We start from the raw sequence: 24,529 nt of genomic DNA on the forward strand, positions 1-24,529 counted from the left end.
CTTAGGCTATGGGGCAGTATAAAAATGTTAATAATAATAATAGGTAATCCCTATAGGTAATAAATACTTCACTGGGTGGTCTTAGGCAAACCACTATTTATTGGCTTACTCTGAGGAGGCTGAGGCCTATTCCCTAAGGGGGATAACACTGACCTATTTTACAAGGTTGTTGTAAGGATCAGTGTGGTAATATGTTTCGGCACACAGGAAAAGTGTTATGTAAAGGTGAAGTATAATCAGTTACCCTTGGAAACAAATTCAGTATGAGATCTTACTCATCCAGAAATGGGAAGTCAGAACACATTACTCCTGAAGACTGCATCCCCTGGAGAAAGTTTTAAACCATTTACATTTGCCTTCCAGCCATTCAAAAGTCTCGCTGCTGACAGTTTTGTTTAGACCGGCAAAAAGCGAGTTACTTTAGCCTCTGCATCTGAGAAGAGCTTTACTAATACTGCCAAACCTTGTTTGACATCTGATTATATGGCTTACATTTATGGGAACACCTGCTAAAGTTTAAAGAACACCGTCATGTTTGCCTGAGTCTCCTTTTCTCTTTTGTAACTCAAGAAAACACAGAATAGCCTACATGAAATTATACAAAGCGGTGGGAAAGGTTCGCCCTGCCAGCTTTTAGTAAATATGGTCTACAGCCAAGGAATTGCGTGGGTGGGAAGGAAGACGGATTTTGTGTCTTCGGAAGAAAAACATACTGCCAGGGTTCAGTAGTTCCAATCAACTGGGGAACCAGGGCAGGGCACCCACAAAAACTAAGAACAACAGAAGAAATTGCACCGACAGCACAGAACTGCTTTTCCCTCGTCACTGTTTCCTGTGCCTCTGGTCAAACAGGATTTGCATGTTTCTAAAGCAGTACAGTGACCTGTAAAACCTGTTTAACTAGAGATCACACACTGGGGCTAAAGAAGAAAAAAGAGGAGTATATATGCCAGAGGACAGAAATGAGTACATCTGTCACAAGCAGCAATGACGTATCATTCCATCTTCAGCTCGCTGTCCGTCTCCAGCCTCAATAGACTCATTACAAGACTTTATCGCACTTCACACAAACGGACGGACGTGGAAACTGGCAGCAAGATCGCTGCAAATGCTCAGCAGAGATAGCAATGGCTACACCAGCCGTCCCCCATCCTGGATCCCGAGACGTTGATGGGGCTGCAAATCTCATCACCCGCAATGGGTGGTGACGATGGGAATTGCAGTCCAACATCTGGGGGCAGCAGTGCAAGTACCGGCCCCTGCAGCCTGGGAGGGCCCCCAAGCATCCCCAACAGTGGGTGGCTTCTGCTCTTCTTGCCACACCGCTGCCAATGGAACGCGTTGAGCCAGCAGCTCCTCAAGCCTACATGATGCCATTTTAAATTAAAGCATTTTTGTGGACTAGGCCTGTTGAGCATTTCGATGGGGCCTTCGCGGGGTGAGAGGGCAACGAGGGCACAGGAACAGTGAGAAGATGCAACTCTGGTGAACGAGGCTGTAGCCCTCTGGTCTACCGGGCTTCCAAATCCCGCGGAAGCTTAGGGAAGAGACTTTTTGGTTCTTATGCACGTAGCCATCAAGGCAAGTTTCCACACAGTGCCCAAACCTGCAACTCACCTCCTGGATGTGTTGCTCCGAAAGACTGATCAATTTGTTCTATGGTTGGAGCAATAGCCTGAGAGTTAAAATGAACACCACTGGAAAGAAGGAAAGAAAATGAAAGCCTCTGAATCAATACACAAAAAAATGCTATATTTGTTCAAAGCTGGTGCTAAAACAGCAAAGTGCTTCAAGATTCCTTCAACTTCACAGTTTATTATGATCTCAACAATCTTCCCAGACATCTAGAAAGGTAGATCATTACTCCCATTTTGTAGATCGGGAGTTTGAGGGCAAAACACAACGCATGGCCCAAACCGACTCAGTGATGTGGCGTCCTTAGTCAAATGTTCAGTCTTCACCAGATGCACACAAATATGACCATGAATCTTCTTGTGGAATGTTTGAATGGTCTTTCGGAACGCCACCGAGAAAAACACGGTCAAAAATATACTTGATGATACATTTTTAATCACAGGTAAGAGGCCCTTGCTTCAATTACTCGCGTCACTGAGTAAGGCAAGGTATTCTCAGGGACAGAAATGAAACCATTTTTTAAAAAAAGCCAAGTTCTACTTTTTCTTATTTTCAGCCGTTCTACTGCATTGTCACATAGTGCGTGTGTGAGCACACATTGCGATAATAAATAAACAGTGGGAATTTTTTAGAAGACCAAACACAAAACATTAAGATAAGCTGAGGCTATATCCTCAGAATAGATTTAAACTGGTTTAATAGTAATTCCCTTCCCCAGGGACTGTAAAGGGATGGTTGCTTGAGATCTCCAATAAAGAATTCCCCGCACTCCCACCAAACTCTTAAGGTGCAGGATTCTTTGGGGCAAGCCATGGTAGCTGAACTGGTATAAACTGATAAAAATTTGTGGGGATTTGCTCAGTTCTCTCTTGCTTGAGACACGAACTGCACAGACTTGTCACGCTTGGGGCATTGTAGCACAGGTCTTATGACTAGCTGTAAAGATATAAAAATACTTTTCATAGTAAGCCAGGATTGTTCCACAAAAGTATATGGACTCCTTTCCCACTGTTTGGGGTTCAGATTTTTAAGTTGCAATCTCTAGAAAACAGCCAGGAGGGCACAGTTCTAGTTACACACGTGGGAAGAAGAACGGGGTGGGATGGATGGATGGATAGACATACCTTGAAGCAGAATTTATTTATACTTTCCAGAAACTCAGGCTTGGGGGGGGGGGGACAGGGTGAATCCAGCCCTCCTGGAGGCCAAACCCAGCCCTGCTGGGGTTCTCCAGAGGGCCATGCCCCTTTCCTCCCATCCACTGAACATTTGGTGAATTTGTACCCCACCCTACACCGTTCTAAAAGACAGAAAAAGCCTCTTCTAAGGCTTAAGTGACTGGCAGTAAAAGCTACAATATGTCCATATATTTGGCCCCGCCCCTTTTGCCTTCGGCCCCGCCCACCACCAGAATGCAGCCCCCTGGAATTCAGCTCTCTGGTTGAAAGAAGTTTGGCACCCCTGTCTTAGGAGCGTAAGTGGTTTCTCTCCCCACCTCCGCCTCATTTTAGCTTCACGCTAACCCTGCGGTGTAGCTAAGGCTCAAAGAGAACGACTGGCCCAAAGTCATTCAGTGAGTTTCATGGCTGAGCAGGATCTGACTGGGAAACTATGGTTACCAGCTTCGGAACAAGCCAGGATTATAAACCAATTTCAAACTGTAGTTTAATATCCTGGCTTGTTTTGATGCTGATAATCGCGGTTTCCCGGTTCTCACAAATGGGAAACTGTGGTTAATTAGGGACTCCTTAGTTTGCTCAATAATGATGCAGAGGGCAGAGCGAGAGGACAGCGTGTACACGCTAATTAAGCTGAGCTAAGCAGTAAATCTAAACAAATATCTAGCTGCAAAAGGGAATGGGGAGGACACATTTCTTTGACTAGCCACTTACCAATATTTTAACTTCACTTTAGTCAAGTCATAAACTTCAATCACCTAAAAAACAAAAAAGAAAAATATTTCAAAAGCATGAAAAAACAGTAATGAGATCAGACTTTAAAAAAAAAAATCAGGAGGAAGAGCAGTGCTATCTTGTCCCTATAATGACTTGTGATTTTAGGGATGTCAAGCCAAAGCACAATATCTAATGCTGCCCATGTGCCAGTGGGGCCCACTGTCGGTACGACAGAAAGCTAGGGCTTCCTAAAGAAGCAGAAGACAAGCTGAAACACTCCTGCTTAGCTGTCCCATTCTGGAAACAAGCATTTCGCCTTGTTTCCAAGGTTGCTCTAGGAAGTACTAAAGTCCTGTTATACCAATTGTGGATCCCGCTGGCTCAACTTGGGTGTGCAGCAGCAACATTGGATACTGCCCAATGAAAAGAATACAAAACAGACTTCATTTGGATGTAACAGGGGACCTTGGGGGCAGAGGGTCTGAGTAATATCTAGCCCTATATAGACAGACCTGAGGTAGCTGGGGCGGTTTCAGGTGTGGTGTTGAAGTCTCCTAAACTGACTGTGTTGGGCAACTTCAGTCATTTATGCAGAGGCTGCCCTGATGTGAATAGCTCAAGACTTCACAGTGTTGATAGCAAGCACAGGGGTGTCTTGGATGATACCAGGCCTACCTCGTGTAGCAGAACACACCCTAGATCTGTATGTTTTATACTGGATGGAATGGTGGCAATCTGGGTATGGAGGGACAGTATGTGGTCATGGGCAGATCACTATCTGGATGAGTTTAGATTTACAGAAACTCCTCTAACTTTTGCAGGGGTGGGGGATCTATTAGAAAAGTCCACTCTCAGAGCATGATGGATCTGAATATTTTCCTGACTGCTCTTGGGTTTTCCTGCCACCTAAGCTGGTGATTCTGTTGAATCTCTGGTGGATCTCTGGGTTAGGGAAACGGCAGAGGAAGCGGATACAATGGCTCCTGTGCGCCCTCTCCCTGCTGATGGAGCTAGACAGTCCCTTTGGTTCTCCAGGGAGCTTGGAGCAATGAAGAGGCAAGAATGAGGGAAGAAAACCCGGGGCAAATCTTATCAAATGCAGCCTGGACTCCATATTAAGGCCTATTCTGTGGGGAAGTAACCTTATTTTCTGCTACTGTTGCACCTTCTTGTTTCCACAAACCATAGTTAACACTAACTGTAGTTTGTCTGGATCTGGACATAGTAAATAACTATGGTTAGTTGAAAACAGAAGTGAAAGCTTCGAATCTTCTCCTCGCAGCTAATGGTGGAGCAGGGAGCATGCGAGCCCAGAGGCCATAGAATAAAGGGTCAAGGGAATGAGAAAGAAAGTAGGCATATGCACTTGATGAATACAAGTACAAATAAGTCCCAGTACAGGACTGCAGAGAATAGAATAGCAAGAACAAGGGGAAGGAATGCATGGATCTGACAGAGAAGAAAACAAAGAAATGTAATATAAGGAAGGACAAAAACGGGGAAGAAGCAAACTGCGTTGACGATCTCACTGCGGCTATCATCCATTTATTAATCACATTAATTTTCAGGCTTACAACACGTTTAATTGACCAATTAAAATGAGCATTACAGCATCTCAGAACAGATGACATTTTGAAGGGATTTAATGGAGCCAACAGTTTTCCTTGGGCAAAGAAAATGCAGAAATATAATGATTGCCTGGGACAAAACCTTAAATACGTTGACTCAAGATGAACACAGATGTGCTCACAACGATGCCTTCAGCAACAGCATCCACTTTCTAAGAGACTGCTCTGCTCTAGTAACAATCAGATTGTAAATGTGTATGTTTAATAAATAATTTTTGCCACGCAACCAACCAAGGATAGACTCTGCAGTGATAAGCCAACACATCAGTCGTAGATGAGGAAGTCATCTCTTAGTTACATTACTAACAACTGGGACTTGCAACAAAACATTGCAGTCTTCCTGTTCAGAGTTCCAGCCAGCCATGCCTTCTTCCAAGGTACTCCGTTCCATTCTTCCCTTCTATTTTTCCTCCCAGTTAGCATCCTGTGCCTACTGAGTTTGCTCAGTCCTCATTTTGCTGTGGTTTTTTGGGCGGGTTGGATGGCTTTAAGAGCCCCCCCCCCCACAAAAGATTCTTTAGTACTTCTGCAAATCTTGGGTTTCCTGCAAGCTTGCTGATTTCTCCCTCTTGTATATGGGTGATGCACAAGAGCTAAAATACTGATAGTCCCTGATTTCGCTTTATGGGGACAGATTTTTGAGTAGGGACTGCTCTAGATTTCTAACTTGCTTGAGCCCAGGCCAATCTGACAATTGATGGATTATTGTACAGACAATTATGTCTATAAGCTGAATCAACCATCTTCTCCTAGAGAACGAGGGAAGAAACTAGAGTGCTAGACATGTGCTTGGCACAACTGATCAGAGGCGTGTTGTTGTTTGTTGTAACCCTGAGGCTTGGCAGGTGTTTGCAGGACTGTTCTTGGGGAGCCCAATTTATTCCTGGCATGGAAGTGGCAGAGGGTGGTGAAGCATGACTGTTCCAGTTCCCCAGGGTTTTCGGTGCAGCGCTCCTAGACGTTCCATCCTTCTTTCTCTTTAAAAATTCAAAACAAAACGCAGCCTTTCTTCAAGACTTGCAACACACACACAATAAACTCAATAAACCAATTAAAAACAGCAAGCAAAAACAGGCAGCAAAACCAAGCAAAAGCAGGAACCAGTTAAAAAGAGGCAGCAGAACAAACAGAGGAAGGAGTCCCAATCAAAGCAGCAGGAGAAAATCCGGACTCCCCAAAACGGCCTCTCGAGATGGCACTTCTTGACAAAGGAGCACCATGACTATAAAAACGGGCCAAGGCAGGCTTTCCTGGGAAAGGCATCGCCACGACTGATAAGTCCCTGTCGTTTGTACCTGCCCTCTGCACCTCAGAAGCCGAGGGAACCCAGAACAGGAGATCAACTGTTTGTTCAGAGAGCACGGGAGAGAACGTTTAGGGCTTTTTAAAAAAAGTAAGAATCAGCACCTTGAATGGAGCCTGGAAACAAACCGGCAGCCAAGATAGGCAGAATAACATTGGGTTTAGGTGCTCCACCTCTGTTTGGCCAAAAGACTAGCGGTCCCCCTCTTGCAACGAATTTAGTTTCTGGAGGCTTTTCAAGGACGGCCTCACAGACAGAATGTTGTAATAGTCCAGTTGGGAGGTTATTAAAAGCGTGACCATGAACAGGACTTTCTCCTTGAGGAAAGGGTACATAGTATACCAGCTAAAGCCAAGGCAGCATCCAAATGCAGCACCAGTTCAAGGATCAAGCTGCGGGCCAGCTTCTTAAGAGGGAATGCATCCTCTTCCGACACAGGCTGTGTACCTTTGCCTCGATTGACTGGTGCCCCAGCTGGTAGCATTTCCATCTATCTGAATTAAGTTTCAGTTTGTTCCCTTTACAGAGCCTTGTGTGGCGCAGAGCGGTAAAGCAGCAGTTTCTGCAGCCGAAACTCTCCCCACGGCCTGAGTTCGATCCCAGCGGAAGCTGGTTTCAGGCAGCCGGCTGGGGTCGACTCAGCCTTCCATCCTCCCGAGGTTGGTAAAATGAGACCCAGTTAGCTGGGGGAAAGGTAATAATGGCTGGGGAAGGCAACGGCAAACCACACCCCGCTATAAGGCCTGCCAAGAAAACGTCAGCGAAAACTGGCGTCCCTCCAAGAGTCAGTAAGGACTCAGTGCTTGCACGAGAGGTTCCTTTCCTTTCCTTGTTCCCTTTACATGCAGCCCTCGCCACCATCTGAGACAGGATCAGTTTCCACCAGAACTCCCTAGGATCCAGTGAAGAAGAGAGAGATCATCAGCATACTGATGACACTTCAGCCAGCATCTCTAGATGACTTCAGCTGGTGGTCGCATACAGAGAGTAAAATGTAGATTCCACTGAGTGAGCTGTGACCATTTCTTTTGCAATCACGAGACTACGCTACTGTAACATGTTCTGCATGATGCGGTTCTTGCTGATGGTTCCAACGTAGTTGCTAGTACAGATTGTTGCGGCCCACATCTTGGCAGCTGCGCATCGTCAAATTTAGTGTAAGCGATGCACAGTATCACCTAAAGTACACAACACTGCTTCACACGTTCACAATAGCGCTCTCCATTTGTAGGCACATCTGATTTTGTTGGGTAAACAGCCTACCTAAGGAACAGTTTTATTTTTACACAGCAGTCTTGAAGATCTGCAAAATGGCATAATGTTATCTCTCTTTGGAATGTCAAATTGTCTAGAACAGGGGTCCCTAACCCCCCGGTCCACGGACCGGGACCGGTCCGTGGCTTGTTAGGAACTGGGCCGCACAGGTGAGCTGTTTTCACCTATCCACTCCCACCCCCATCCCAGTGCACCTGGGCGTGGGGCGCCATCTCGCCTGCCCAGTCGAAGTGAAGCTAGGATGCTGGGGTAGGGTTGGGCGGCTTCGGAACAGTGTGCCCGGCCGGAAGCCGCTCTGGGAGAGCGACTTCCGGGCGCGCCGTTCCGAAGCCGCCCACCCGCACCAGCGTCCTGGCTTTGCTTCAGCTGGGCGCTCACCCAGCCGAAGCAAAGCCATGCCCACCCACCCCCACTCCAGCATCTCTCAGAGCCGCTGTGGGAGCGTGGCTTCTGGGTGCGGCAGCGAGAGTGGGGAGGTTGCCACAGCTCTGCTCCTCCCTCCTGGGGAGCAGGCGGGCGGGACCCTGGCCGCCGCTTGCAGGCAGGAGCGGGCCTTGCGCGTGGATGGGCTGGAGGCACACGGCGCTGTCAGCACTCCGAACGTGGAGCAGGTTGCAGCTTGGGCAGATGCTTGGTGGGAGGAGGAGGGAGGGAGGGTGGCTGCCGCTGGCAAGGAAAATGGCGGCCCACCCCTTGGTGCCTCCCTAACCCCTCAACACACACACACCCAGTCCGTGGAAAAATTGTCTTCCACGAAACTGGTCCCTGGTGCGAAAAAGGTTGGGGACCACTGGTCTAGAAAGTATGCTGCTAGGTTGCTACTACATCCAAAATAGGATGCCCATCTGTTTGGGCTCTGAAACAAGGCACTATTCCACAAAACTCAACATTTCTGATCACAACAACTCTGCAATGTGAGAAAATGGGAATAGAAGCTCCGTCCCAGATAGAATAGGAGCTCCGTCCCAGATAGAATAGGAGCTCCGTCCCAGATGGAATTCAAGAACCCCAGGTGTCTCCCCTTTTTTAACCTTTTAGACCAAGTATAAGTTTGAAATCAAATTAAATGGGAGATGTGAATCGAAGTGGTTTCTAAAATAAAACACAGGAATCATTTCTACTATAAACCTGTTCTTTCAGTTCAATGCCCATTTACTAAATTCTGGGCAGTCAACATCATTATTTGCCTAAAGTGCGTTCTCAGGGAACTGGTCTGCAATTATTGAGTATGTTAGTTTTTATAAGCTTCCTCTTTATTAGAGGACATTTCCCTTGAAGTGGTTAATGGATACTTCATGTGGGACAGTAGTAGAGCACATCCTTTGCATGCAGAAGGCCCTAGATTTGATCCCCGGTAACTCCAAGCAGGGTTAGAAAAATTCCTAACCGAAAACCTGGAGAGCCATCGCTGCCAGTCAGTGTCGACAATACTAGACTAGATGGACCAATAGCCTGACTCCGTATAAGGCAGCTTTCTGTTTTCCTATTACGTTTTCTTGCTCTTGGAAGTGCAAAAGCTAGACGCAACCATTACCAAAATTATCACATCTGAAAGACTTGGACTGGGTTCACACAACACACTAACCCATGAGGGTTTATTTTTCAGAACAACCCATGACGGGTTAATGTGTTGTCTGTGGGGATGTTCCTGCCTCCCAGCGGTAGGTTATTTCCCCCAAATAAGCCACCCTGAGAATCCACGGATTGTAGTAAGAGTTATTTTATTCATGATGTGTTAGTGAGTTGTATTTGTAGCTTGTTTGCCACCCACCATGGCTTATCGTGATGTGTGAATACAGCCTTATAGTCATCACCCTAACATTGATAGTCCCATAATCAGGGGAGAGGTTTTTCCACCCTAGACTCAATACTAGGAACATTTACCAAGCAAAGCTATACATGATGGACTTGCATAAGAAATCAACTGTGGATGTTTAATGGCATGCTATTGATTCATGCACAATTGAAAGTTCACCAAAGCACTTTAGAGTCTGCTAGAAAAGCAGAGTTATGAATATTAGGAGGGAAAGCCTCTCACGAAAAAGAGATGGGAACTGAGCAAATTAATGTGCGGGCAAAACCAGAATAGAAACCACTATCAGTGAAAAATGCTTCTCTATTGAATGAGTTATTGTGGGTTTTAAAAAAACAACCCACCAGAATTACCTTACATTTTCTGTGGCTAGATTTTGGTTAAGGTATTTGAGGAGAGAAGGTATGCTAATTAATTTTATACTGCTGCTGACTTAGCTGCCATGTGCTACCAGAAGGAGAACCTACAACAGCATTGAAGGATCTTTCTAAGGGTGTCTGATGCTGTCAGAACCAAGAGCTACTGCAGCCACCTGGAAGTTCCTTGCTACATGGAGGCTCATTCAAAAGCTTCTGTTTCATATAATATATATATATATAATATCTCAATCTCAACAGTGCATGGAACTCGAGGACTCATAGCCAAAAGTTGGAAAACTGCAGAACTTCTAACAGTGAAATCATGGCACGTGGCAAAAAAAATTGACCTACCAACTGAAACTAGCTAAAAGCAAAGTCAAACCTTTGTCAAGAAATACTTTTGTAAGCCGCCGTGAGAGCCTTTTTTGGCTGAATGGCGGCATAAAAATCCTTAAATAAATAAAAAAATAAAAATAAAAAAAACACCTGACTTATAAAACATGTCTGGATTTTATTCTATATACAGATTGTGGATACACAGCAGTATTTATCAAACCCTTTCCTCAGATTATGGGAAAGAAACTAAACGTAAATTTGACTTACAGAAGAATTATAAAGAAAACTTTCAAGCAACTCATGGATGTCTTGGATTGTAAAGTAATAGTGAAAATATGAATAGAGCTTAATAATTGATTATTATTAATCAATAATTTGATTTAAATTCAATGTATTTCTTTTCATTTACTTATTTCCTTTTTTCACTCTTTATTTTTTGCTCTCTCTCTCTTTGTTGATTTTGTTTTGGAAATAATAAAATCTTTTCAAAAAGTACTGCACAGGTCAGAGTATTGGACTGGGAGTCGGGAGATCTGGGTTCTTGTCCCCACTCAGCCATGGAAACCCACTGGGTGACTTTGGGCCAGTCACAGACTCTCAGCCCAACCCACCTCACAGGGTTGTTGTTGTGAGGATAAAATAGAGAGGAGGAGGAGGATTATGTACACTGCCTTGAGTTTCTTAAGGAGGAAAAAAGTAGGATAAAAATGTAATAAATAAATAAAACAAATAAATATAATAAATAGAGATTGGATGATGTACATGAACTAGAAGATATACATCAGGGGTGGACACTTTTTGCTGCACTCTGAAGGGTAATATAGGGGAAACAGTGATTTGCCACCGGAATTTGGGTCAAATTTAGCTTGAGAACAAGCACTGCTAAAACTACACTTTTTTGGTGGTGGAGACCACCCCAGGGGCCATCTGTAGCCCATCCCTAATATACTTGAGCCAGAAGGTACCTGAACAGAACAAGCAGGAACTGCAAAGGGGAAATAAGACACAGTTTCCTGCTTTGGAGAAACAGGAAGGTTTTTGTGCCTTGAATATCAATTAAACCTTTCTTCAACCTTCAAGGTCATACGTAGCAACCAATACAAGGGGGTTGTGGTAAGGAAATAGGCAAAGAGTCCCAAAATAAAGGCTGGGGGAAAGACAGGTTGATTAATGACTGCTTAGGTCACAAAAACAAGGCCACAGAAATGGACTAGGTACGTCCAGGGCAAATGCCTAAGGTAAGGTGCAAATAAAATGGTAGCCACAGGCAAGCAGCTCAAGCCATGGAGAGAGAATACTAGCGGCTAAGGAAAGAAGACTGAGAAGGGCTAAGGAAAGCAGAACAAGGGCTAAGAAAAGGGATAAGGAAAGAAGACTGAGAAGGGAAGTCAGAGCAGGCATACACCCCCACCCCCCCACCCCACCCCATCACTACCACCTGTACCATTTGTTAGGCATCTTGCTAGTAAACCAATAACGCTTTCCAGGGCTACTTAAACAGAGGTCTGAAAGATACCAGGGATCATACCTGGAACCTCATATATTCAAAACATGTGTTCTGTTTTCTGTCCACTTTCCCTGTTTGTGGGCCACTGACACATCACATCAAGAATACCAAAATGCAATTATTTTATCCACGATTTTTTTTTTAAAAAAAATAGTTTGATATCAGCCTCGTCTCACCTCAATAGGGTGATCATATGGAGAGGAGGACAGGGCTCCTGTAACTTTAACAGTTGTATAGAAAAGGGAATTCCAGCAGGGAATTCCAGATACAAAAGAGGGCAGGGCTCCTGCAGCTTTAATTGTTGTGATGAAGAGGGAATTTCATCAGGTGCTGCAGGCATACAAATGACACCTGTTGAAATTCTCTTGTCTATGTAAAGGTAAAGGTACAGGAGCCCTGTCCTCCTTTCCGTATGGTCACCCTACACTTCAACAGAAATAACCCCCTTATATTCAGCCAGTCACACACAAGAGCAAAACAAATGACAGAAGCAGTAGCCATGGAGATAAGAGTTCCACAGTTGTTACTCAGAACACTGTCGGTGTTGTTTTTGTCGTGACCAACCTTGGCGGTGCGTAAGCACACATTTAAGGTGGGGGAAGGAATGGCATTTCCCAATTTAAATGTTTACCTTAAGTCTTTGATTGAAAGCATCAAACAGAAGTTTGATTCCGTCCTGAGTCAAGTTAAGGATGAGGTCATGGCTAAGAGGAGACTGGAAAAGAAAAGGAGAAATTAGCATTTTAATGGCTGATGGGGTACTTATGAAGCTATGTTCTCTGTAACAGAAAGCTGAGCAAGAAAACCTTGACACTCCTTCCTCTCGGTTGGCACAAGGAACTGTTGATTGTTCCATAAATAAAAGTTTCCAGAAAACTGCCAGAAAAAAAGAGCTGCAGTTGCTCAATCCTCTCCCACTTACCTGTTTAAATGAAACTCAATGGCTTTGGGCAAGATTCACATGCCGCGTGAACTCAAAGCCCATCGCTTTGGCAGGGGGGAAAAATCAGTCAGAGTTGGTATTTCTGGCTTAGGCTGAACAACTGAGATGCATCTCAGAGGAAAGAGTGTTATCACACTGTCAGTGCAAATGGAAATGAGTGCTTTGAGGGAAAAGAAAGGCAGAAAACATCCCCTCTGCACCACGAGCATATTATAACTCATATCTGTTGCATACTTCGCAGATCTGTAAATCCAGAAATGTTTATTGCAAAAGAAGGTTTTCAGAACCTTCTGCAGTTCCTTAGCTCTTTATAAAACCAAGCTGTAATCAATAAGAATATGTCAACAGTTTGCATTTTCTGAATCAGGGATTGGGGTGGGGGCGAGGTGTTGTTCATGTTATAAAATTAATGAAAGCTTTCAAATAAAATGTTAATAAAAACAACAAACTCAAAGCTTACTGACATAAATAAAATATTCTTCAATCAAATTCTTCTAACTCTCAATTCAACCTGTCAGCCCCATGAATCCAGGATTCACACATGCTCACTGTTTGACAACCTGTACATCCAGGGATGACCTGTGTGTGAGTGTGAACCATGACAACTCTACCACAAACGACAAATCTTTCACGTCATGTCAAAAAAAAAAAAAAGTGTTTCAGTGCAGTAACTGCATACATGCAGATATCAAATGAACACTACTCAAGTGTAGAATAATTAGTTAATGCATACCAGCCCTCTACAGATCAGTGCAGACCCAGTTTTCCCAGACCAGGGAGCAGGTGTACTACAGAAAGGTTTACTAGCGCATAGATAGCTCAAGTAAATGAGCCAAGCACATCTTATATCAAAAGGCAAAAACTCTGCAAGTCACTCATGACTGATGAAGCATTAATGAAGCAATTTTCTTGTGCATGTGGAGTGAGCAAGCTGTGAAATGATGTACTGTGTAACTTGCATACCTTTCATTATATCTTTTAATGTTTTTCATTAAAAAAAAATTGAGTCCCCGTCACAGGATTAAGAACATACAGCTGATAAATATTAGGATTTCAATTAGATTTCCAAAGCCAGCCCTCATTTTCAGATCTTAGCTCATGATTCTCTGACTTTTTTAAAAACCTTGTTTTGAACAATCAATGCTCACAGAACAAATGTGCATTCTTGACCACCCCAACTGATTAAACGAGTCCTGTTGGGATTGAAACAACTATGCAACTAGTTCTTTGTCTTCTGCTTTTCATGCACTCAGCTCCCCATACACAAGGCCACACAGGAAACGGCTTTTGAAATTTAGGGAAGTCTCCAAAGCAGTTTGTGCTATAGAGACAGGCAATCCTTTGGGCCTCAAGGGAGGGAGAGACTTTGGTCGGGGGGTTTTCCTGGGCCTGCAGACACATCTGTCTTGCAGGTATTTATTTCTGCGATTCCTTTTTATTTATTTATTTATTTATTACATTTCTTTTCCGCCTTTTTTCCCCCAAGGAGGCGCACATATACCAGTGCGGTGCAGTGGCTAAAGTGTTGGTCCTGGGAGTCGGGAGATCCGAGTTCTAGTTTCCACTCGGCCATGGAAACCCATTGGGTGACTTTGAGCCAGTCACAGCCTCTCAGCCCAACCTACCTCACAGGAATGTTGCTGTGAGGATAAAAATGGAGAGGAGGAGGAGGTTTATGTATGCCGCCTTGGGCTCCTTGGAGGAAAAAAGGTGGGATATAAATGTACTAAATAAAAATAAAATAAATAATCGTCCTCCTCTCTATGTTATCCTTACAACAACAACAACCCTGTGAGGTAGGTTTCCGCCCTTCCGCTGTGTCCCTTCTTTCCTTGTGCCCTTCCTCCTCCTCCTCCTCCTGTTTTCCTTCTTCCTGCCCCTACCTCTCCTTTCTCCTTGTTTCTCCCTGCCGCCGCTTCTGCCTCCTCCTCCTCCAGATTTCTTATCTCCCCACCCTCACCCCAGCCGCCACCAAAGAAGCAGGAAATTGGCAGATCATGCGCAAAGTCTCCTATCTCCCTGTTTCCTTGGGGTGAGCATGTAGTGAGAGAGAAGCAGCAATGGGGGAAAGTGGGAGAGGCGTGGGCGGGGTGGGGTCTGGCGGACACAGTCGGCAATGTTGGCAAGCACCAGAGTGCCCACGGGGGTTGCACTGCCAACCCCCGTGCTGTGGCATGAAAGGTTGGGGAGCTCTGCATGCCCCCAAATCCTTAAACCCAGCCATCCACAACCTGGTGCCCTCAGAAGAGTTGGACTACAATTCCCAGCATTATCCACGCAGCGCCACGTTGGGGAAGGCTGCCTTAAGGCTCCGGCGTTCCTCCAAGCTGCTACATGAATGCACAGGATGGTGATTTAGTACACCTGAAGTAGCTCTCTTGTTTCTAGTCTCTATGTTGTTTTTTCCTCTCCTAGAAACAAGGCACAAAGATAGACACTATAGTTTAATATGGTGTTAATTGCCGAAGCTATTGAAATAAAGAATATTATGGTCATGAAGCAATACAAGCAAAAAATAAATATTATCTCTGTGGGGATTCTCGTCAATAGCAAGGAAATGCCTTCCTTGGGAACACTTCTTGCTTTGCAGCTCATCTCATGAAGACATAGGAGTTCTCTTTAAGCTGTCAGCAAACATTTCAATGACACTGGCCTTGACGCAAGAAAAGTGTTAGCAGGCAATGGGTTTTAGTACTGTATCGTCGATGCGGTGACACCAGCCTTGTTAGAAGGGTTCCTGCACAGAATGATTATGAAATGATGCCAGAGCCAAAAGGAAAGCAGAAGAGCTTTGAAGTAATGCTTGATCATTAACGTTGCCTGTAGCTGACTTCCCTCCTCGGCAAATCTCACAGCCAGGCAAAAACAGCTTCCAAAGGACACAGGTTTATAATATATTGAAGCAATCACAACAGAGCTTCAAAGTGGCCCAGCCCACAGCTGGGAAGAAGAGCAGGCCATTTCCCCCTGAGCGTGTGCTGAGTTTCAAGACAGGGAGAATAACTGAACAATGCAAAAGACCTTTCCCCACACCTCAGTTTTAGAACAGAATTAATCTATTTAATCTCTTCCCATTAAGAGGGACAAATGGCAGGCCTTCTTTCCTAGCACCACATCACTTGCCCTCAACTTCCTACCTTACAATAAAACACAGCTTTTGTGAAAGGCGAAAGAGTTCATAGGTCACTTGAAACTGCAAGCCACGATAATGTTGGGTCATAAGGCGACACCTTTAGATGTAAAGCAAATATTGCCGGTTACCCTATATTTGAAGTAGCATGTAATTTTTAGAAAGCCACATGATCCAGGATGTGGCAACTGTGAGGGATGACTGGATGTCACGTGGCAACACACACAATGGTATTCCACAATATTGACACATTCTCTTTTCCCTCGTAGGCTATTTATCACACAGAGTAAACTGCAGCAAGCAAGCTAGACCTTGACATACCTGCTCACTGTAGAGAACCTGGACATTTTTGATGATACGACAGTGTTTCTGAAGAATTGCTACAGCCTGAGCCAATGGCATTCCTGCAAGAAGAAAACAACAGCAGTTAAGAGACGTTGCTCCCACTTTGCCATGTTGGCAGAAAACGTGTTTGCTCAGAAGTGTCAACATGTGGCAATACACACTCACAGGCCAAAAACAAGTTGAAATCATAAGCATTTCCAGCGGTCTTCCATCGAAGTAGAAGAGACCTGAGCTTCCAGAACAAAACCAGCCACGCTTAGCCATCAAGCCAGTCCATTTTCTAAGAAACTGGACACAAGAAAGTGTCGCCAAGAGTGATCCATGGAAATGGTGCAATTTCTACCCCCCCACACACAAAAATTTACATACTGAACCAAATCTAATAAATTCCACTTTAACATCCCTTCACTCAGTAGTAAAGTAAGGATTTGTATCTGGCATACAGCCAGCTAGTTCTGCTCATTCATTTCAACACATTACCCAGCAACAAAACCGGGATTGCTCTTGAGTATACCACAATTTTAGGCATACACTTAAAAATATAACACGCAAAGAAGCCTCCAGGATGTCACCACGTTCACAGCCATGTGCTCCCTCTTCCAGATTTTCAGTGTTGACAAGGAGCTTGTCAAAAGCAGGCAAAGAGAAGGAGGAAGAACGTCTAGAATTATCATTATTTGACCAACGCACAATTGTAATTATCTGCCCTAATGAATCTGAAAGCAAGCTCACTTCTTACCTAATATGTTCATTTGTCTGAGTTTACATTGCTTGAAGTCTTTGAGGTAAAACACATATTTGCCACAAATCTAAAGGGATGGATTAACGCAAAGAATGGTTCGGGGGCTTCCAAAAAAAGGGGTCCTAAGACTACCAATCAAAAGTCATTGTACAGTGATCACACCTTTTTTTCCTGATCAGATTTTCTGCGGAATACATTGGAAAAAGACTGGCTCAGTGGCAGAGCACATGCTTTGCATACAGAAGATCCCAAGTTTGATCCCTGGCCTGAAATCTGCCTGGGAGAATCCTGCCTGAAACTGCTGCCAGTCCGTGTTGACAATACTGGTCTAGCTTGACCAATAGTCTGATGTGGTATAAGGGTGCATCCTAACATGGCAGGGTTACAAGTAGAATATAACTTGCTCTGGATTCCCTCCCTGCTAAAATTCTGTGAATAAGGCAGGGAAATGGTGCCGTAAAAGCCTCATCTGGAAGGCCCTACATCTTCACCCATACACACGGGATTCTAGGAAACTTTCTTCAACATATTCAAACACTGTGGCTTTGTCTCTGTCATATTCTAGGGCATGCTAATTACAGCCTTCAACTCTTGTCCTAAAGCTAGCAATTCCAACTTCACAACCATCACCAGATTATTTATATGGGATCAGACAAAATCTTTGTTGTCAAAACAGAAAAATAACCCTCTGTGAAAAACATACATTCTTATATCCCTGCCTCATTCTTCTCCTTGTAGTCTAACAGAAAGTAAGTCCATAACAAGAAGACTTCTGCAAGTCAATTTAGACATTCAGATTCCAATTTGTTTCTACTTGTTTTGGCATGACATTGTGGCTACAAGAATGGGCCAGGGAGCCCTCTGTTCAAATTTCACCTCATTAGGCAAACGAGCATTTTTCAGCTTCAGTCCACTTTCAATATTGGGATAATAAAGAGAGACTGAAAGAACTGGGCATGTTTAGCCTAGAGAAGAGAAGATTGAAGGGAGACATGATAGCACTCTTCAAATATTTGAATGGTTGTCACACAGAGGAAGGCCAGGATCTCTTCTCGATCCTCCCAGAGCGCAGGACAAGGAATAACGAGCTCAAGTTAAAGGAAGCCAGATTCCAACTGGACATCAGGAAAAACTTCCTGACTGTTTGAGCAGTACAACAATGGGACCAATTACCTAGGGAGGTCATGGGCTCTCCCACACTAGAGGCATTCAAGGGGCAGCTGGACAGCCATCTTTCAGGTATGCTTTGAGTTGGATTCCTGCAATGAACAGGGGGTTGGACTCGATGGCCTTGTAGGCCCCTTCCAACTCAACTATTCTATGATTCTTCAATATTGGGATAATAATACTGGGCTACTTTACAGGAGCATTGTAACAACTGCAAAATAATACATGCAAATCGCTTAGAGCACTCTCAAGTGTTTATCACTATTAGGGAAACTATTTAGTATCCCAATTTTCTTGAGTTAAGCTGCAGTAAGAAATGGCCTTTTGTGACGCCCAATTACATCAGAGGTCTAACCCCTCCACATATAAAACTTCCAAAGGGCTAGCTACGTTAGTTCTGTTGCAGCCAGAACAAGAGTCATTGTGGCACCCTCAAACTATCAAATTTATTATGGCATAATCTCTTGTGGACTAGAGTCTATCAAAAACAAATATGTATAAAGAGCTATATAGAGATCAATGTCATTGACCATATGCTGTACCCAAGTCACTACTCCTAGAAGACAGCAGGTAAGCGTATGTCAAGCATGAAATCCATTACTGTATAGGTTTTATAGCAGCGGTGGAAATTGGTATATCCCCAGGAAGCCAGTATGTTTTATGGCTTTATCATCTAGGCCTGGTCTACACTGCAGTTTGTCAGAGGAAAAACAAAACATACCACACACATTATAAGCTGCAAACTCCCTGTCAGATTTACAGCGTAACTGATCAAATATAAATGAAGAACAGAGATCTTTGGTGCACCCTTGCTCCCTCAAGTACTTCTCAGAGGGCAAATAAGAATTTTGATAAATGGCAAACTCTGTGAAAGCAACAGGGCAACTTTTCTTTTTTCTTTTCTTTTCTTTTGGAGTGGGGTTAAACTATTGCCAATAAACTCCTATCAGCTGATCCAGCAACAGAATTCTATCAGCACTGGGTAACCTATCCGTATTCAGTTCAACATTTCTTGCTTATCATGCATCAGGTATGCTCAAGTGACAGTGTAATAAAGCCAGGAAGGGAACATGCTTTTCATACCCATACTATTCAAATCATTTTACAGGTAGAGGGATCGAAGAATAGGCTTGGACTAAGCCCAAAGTGAAGAATGAGAGAGGCTGGGTTGAACCTATTGGTGAAGATAGAAGCAATTTGAGGGAAGCCTCTTATTATGCTGTTCATTTGCACTACTATTTTAAGGGCTATTATCTTACAAATAAAGAGCACCAGTAAATTATAACCTAAAACCACATGAGCAAGAGATGCTATTACATTTCAAGCGCTTCCCAATCATTCGCGAAATAAGCTTTTTGAGGCACACAGGGGCAGGGCTGGAGTAAGGCCAGCTGGTGCCCTTAGCACAGCCCAATAATGGTGCTCCTTGGCCCTTCCATTGCTTAGCCGGCAAGACGTTAAGACTCAATAAGTGCTGAAGTTTTCTCTTTTGTGCACCACTTAATTGAACACGTTTCATCTTGGGGCCTGGAAAAGTACAGAAGCAAAAATAAACACACACACACACACAAAATAATATGGATCATATTTATTTATTTATAATGCTTATAAAAAAAACACTGAAATCCATGCGGAAAACATTGGCACAGTCAAACATACTGAACTCTAGGTATATGCTGAGACAAAGATTGACAGAAAGTTATCTCAGTTGACGTCGTGGGACACATAGAGCCTAAAGCTGGTTGATTTGGTGTAATAAAATAAAGCACAAATAATAATAAAAAATTGCCGCTCTTAGAATATGCCACTAGGCCCTTTCTATGAATCTGGGATTCCTTAAAATTAGATGGCTACGGCTATGGTACCGGTACTCTGTGGTGCCCCCTTCCCTTAGTGCTGATACTGCTTAAAGGTGAATCCAGGGCTGAGGTCATAGAACGAAGAGCCTGTCATGTCCTTTAAGGCAGCTTCCCCCAAAGCCAGCACCTTCGAGACGTGTTGAATTGCAATGCCTATCATCCACAGCCAACACATCCATGCTGACTGGAGATGCTTGGAATTGTAGTCCAAGACATCTAGAAGGGGCAGCTTGGGGGGAAGCTGTCCTGTGGTCTAACCTCTTTCAGCCCAATGATCAAATTCCATTTAGGAGAAGTTCTTGGGGGCTGCATTCCAGTGGTGGGTGGGCACAGGAGCAGGGTGAAAGCCCCCCCCCCCAAACACCAGCCTATTTTAGTGTAAAGCTCTTGTCAGTAACTAAGCCTTTAGCACAAAAGCCCGGTAAAACAGCAAACGACCAGTGGTTGGGGAAAGGAGCATGAACACCTCAGAGGGCCAGATTTAGCCCCTGAAACTGAGGTTCTGCACCCCTGGTCCAAGGTTCTTGAGACTGCTTAACTCAGCTACAAGTTGCCTTCCTTATAAAAGGCAGACATACAGACTTTTGAGGGTAAAGATAAAGCGGCAGAGTTCAGACAGCCCACCATGTTCGGTGGGCTAAACGCAGCTCATTATCCAGTTGTCTGAATGCAGCACATTTTCTGCAGGCTGGCTTGTTAATCGTGCAGTGTGGCTTATTTTCTCGAACTAGCCACCTTGAGAATTCATGGCTTACTGTTGGGTTGGTCAGGGTTTAAGCCACACTGCTTGATTAAGGAGCAACCCTGTGGAAAACGCGCTGCATTCAGACAACACGATAACCCACAGTTCAGCAACAACCCACGTTGGGTGGGCTAGCTGAGTGATGTCAGCCAGCTTGTTTATCTTTTTTCAGAAGGTTACATTGAAGAGGGAGAAAACTGAGTTTTCCATGTTTCTGGCATCATCAATTATAATCATCATTTCTGGCATCATCAATTATAGCCTGGTTTGGAGAACCTGAGTCACTTTTCAAGTTACGTATTAAATTTACACAGTGAACTTGCAGGAAACAAACAAAACTCTTCAAGGGTTAGCAAATGCCCCTGACTGATTTGCACATTGAGGAAAACATGTACGCAACACATGCTAACCAAACCACAACTCAAAAGTTGAGAGAAGCATCTTTCCCAACCATCCCAAGGCATCCTGTCAGTTCTAACTTCTGAGCTCACTAGTTTTCCACGAAACGTCCCGGTTTCTCAACTCATAGTTTCACCACCTCTGGATGGAGGTGGCATTTTGTAAGAATGGCTAGAATACTCTCTTTGTTCGCTTTTACTAAGTCAACCTCCAACTTAAAGCAAACTTCGATTGCAACAGACAGTAGAACAACGTGTCTGCTTGAAAGAAGCTTCTAGTATCCCATTAGCCAGCTTTCCCCAACCCGTTGCCCGCCAGATCATTTATTTATTATTATATTTATTTATATCCCGCCTTTTCCCCAATACTGGGACTCAAGGCGGTTTACAAGATTAAAATATGTACAGTTAAAAACGGATTGAGATGTACAAAAATTAAAGATATAATTAAACATGGTACAATTTTAAAATATTTAAAAACACTTTAAATACGAATATTTTTTAAAAATCCAATATATAAAGAACACATCAACAGAGGTCCAGACTACTCCCCAAAGGCCTGCTGAAACAGAAACGTTTTAGGCTGCCTCCGAAAGCACACCAAGGAGGGAGCCAGTCTAGCTGCTCTGGGAAGGGAGTTCCAGAGCTCTGGGGCAGCCACTGAGAAGGCCCTCTCCCGCGTTCCCACCAGGCGTGCCTGTGATGGTGGTGGGACTGAGAGAAGGGCCTCCCCTGAAGGGGACGGGCAGGCTCGTAAGGGAGAATACGGTCTTTCAGATAACCTGGACCCGAGCCGTATAGGGCTTTCTAGGTCATAACCAACACTTTGAATTGTGCCCGGAAACAGACTGGAAGTCAGTGGAGCTGTTTTAACAGAGGAGTTGTATGCTAGACTGCAAGTAGCAATCCAACACAACTGGATGGTACCAAGTTGTGGAAGGCTGCTGCAAGGCTTACAGCAAGCAGGACTAGAAATGTCTAGCCTTAGGTCAGTTGGGACTTCATAGGCCTTTAAAAGCTGTAGCACATCAAGGCCATTTTCATCAGGTTCTGCCTCTGCCCAGCAGCCATTCCCTGGAGAGGAGGGAAGCAGGCCCATTCAATTGGCTTCAGGGGAGAGACCAGCCATTTTCATTCCATTTCAGTGGTCACGAATCATGACTCACGATAAGGAGAACAACAACATCCAGCTACACGACAGCAACATTACAGCTGGTTGTTCTAAGACCCTTATAAGATTTAAGAATTGATGCCTGAGTGATTTTATTTTCTGTTTCCCTCCCCCTCCCTTTTGGGTCATGTCTTTTTAGCCTCAGAGCAGGGGCTGTTTTGTTTTTATTTTTGTTTTAGGTTGATCTGGGAGACTTTCCGGGCTGAAGAGTGGGTATAAATGCTTCAAATAAATAATCCAATAATGCTGAATATAGCATAAATATATAGAGAAGGAATATAAATAGAGATGTGAAGGCCTAGGGGGAAACCTGGAAAAAACTGGAGGGAAAACAGAGAATTTTTTGGGGGAAATAACATTTCCCCCTTCCCCAGGTTTTAAAAAATGGGGGGGGGCATTTCCCCTGTCATCTCCCCACCCACCCACACACACACCAGGCCTTCACATTTCTAGCTATAAATACAGTTCACATGCCTACAAAAGATACATCAATAAATGGGATGCTTTCACATTGCCCAGCCAATGAAATCCAGTAGTATAAGAAGTGGTCCTGGACAGAAGAAACACGCAACACAATTGTTGTGCAGGAACTCTCCCCTGCACAGCATGGATATTCAGCGTGGAGGGTTTTCCAAAAAAGACTCCAACGTTGCGTGGAGTTTTCCTGCCAGACATCAGGTTTCTCAATGGTGGTGTAAAAGCTTCACCATGGAGTTCTAAAACTACCGTTGAGAAACGTGTTGTCTGAACTGAGCCAACATCCCTGGTGTTGAGTAATGGTAGAAAGCTTTAATGTAGCTCTAAGCATTTCGGAGTTAAAAACTCCTTCAGGAGCTAAGCATACAAAACAACAGACAACCCTAGTCACTTACATGTGATTTTAAGTAGGGATGTGCTCCGCTTCTAATCGGACCGGCGAATGAGAAGCAGAGCAGGGGGCTTCGCCTGCCCTTAAGGCGGAGGCAAAGAGGATTGGGGGGCCGGCGGAGCGTGGCGAAGAGGATCGAGGTGAAGGCAGATCTTTCGCCTCGATCCGGAGCTCCGCCGGAAAGGTAAGTGGGGTTTACCGGGCCCTGCCGCTGTCGCTGTCGCCCATGCGGCGACAGCGGCAGGGCCCGGTAACCCCCCCCGCCCTCCTCCCCCTTACCTGCCTCCGTCCGCGGTCCGTTGGCGTCTTCAATTGAGCCCGCGGTTCAACCAGGAAGTCTGGGCCGCTTGTGGCCCAGACTTCCTGGTTGAACCACGGGCTCAATTGAAGATGCCGACGGACCGCGGACGGAGGCAGGTAAGGCCCCCCCTCCCCCTTGGTCCCTTACCGGGCTGTGCCGCCATCGCCGCACGGGCAGCAATGGCGGCAGGGCCCAGTAAACCTCCCGCCCTCCTCTCCCGGCCTTACCTGGCGCCACTCCCCTCCACTGTGGAGCTCCGATTCGGAGCCGGAGCTCCGCGGCGAAGAGGAGCGGAGTATGGGCGGCGCGGAGCGGGCCGACCCGAAATTTTCAGATCGGCCCGCGGGGCAGAGCGGGGGTTCCGTGCACACCCCTAATTTTAAGGCAGTCCTTTATCCATTTACTTTTCAGGATCAAATCCCCTTCACTTCAGAAAATGAAATGTATGTGCCCTTCAGCCACTCTTTGGTCTAAACTGGGGTCATCTAATTATTTAATATCCACTGTATAGTTTTGTACAACGGAAGAGTGATGGAATTTAACTGAAGATCAACATCTGGAAAGTCGATTGGCAACTCAGAGCAACGTGGTGGATTCTCCAGAAGCAGATCAATGATCTTTTCTCAGTTGCAAGGAGCGTAGCTTCAGGAAAGTTTGGCTTATAGAAGCTGCAAGATTGGTATTTTTAATCCTAAACTGAATGTTTAGACCAGAGGTGTAAACTTTCAAGAACTTTTGAAGCGATGGAATAAATAACTTTCCTCCCCCACCCCAATTTTTCAGGGTGGAAAATGGAAATCTTGGAGGAAATTAAAATATATTCAGTATTTATTTTCTTATCAAACCTAAACTTATTGTACTGCTTTAACATACAATACACCACTTATAACTTAGTACATAAAAGTTTCCTATTTGGCATATTTATGAAGTTTATGGAGCAATTTTATTTGCTTATTTATCTCAATATTTTTAGGCTGCATTTTACGGTACAAACCTACTCCAGGCAGCTTATATAAAATATCCCTATGTCTGTTTAATAGAGAGAGAGAGAGATGCAAACTGGTACACCCTATGCTACTTAAACACATGTATCTTAGTTTCTGCCATGAGAG

The 24,529-nt window shown here is 44.5% G+C and overlaps 1 protein-coding gene across 1 annotated transcript in view; it reads right to left on the minus strand.

The window, feature by feature from the left end:
• Nucleotides 1-24,529, minus strand: part of PHAF1 (phagosome assembly factor 1) — a 59,582-nt gene that overhangs the window by 26,502 nt on the left and 8,551 nt on the right. Inside the window, exons 3-6 of the mRNA XM_063140952.1 lie at nt 16,146-16,228; nt 12,383-12,466; nt 3,528-3,571; nt 1,618-1,697 (exon numbers count right to left, since the gene is read on the minus strand). Coding sequence (XP_062997022.1) covers nt 1,618-1,697; nt 3,528-3,571; nt 12,383-12,466; nt 16,146-16,228 — 291 coding nt within the window. The remainder of the gene's footprint in view (nt 1-1,617; nt 1,698-3,527; nt 3,572-12,382; nt 12,467-16,145; nt 16,229-24,529) is intronic.

Source organism: Elgaria multicarinata, chromosome 14, assembly GCF_023053635.1.
Source record: "Elgaria multicarinata webbii isolate HBS135686 ecotype San Diego chromosome 14, rElgMul1.1.pri, whole genome shotgun sequence".
Lineage (NCBI taxonomy): Eukaryota > Metazoa > Chordata > Lepidosauria > Squamata > Anguidae > Elgaria > Elgaria multicarinata.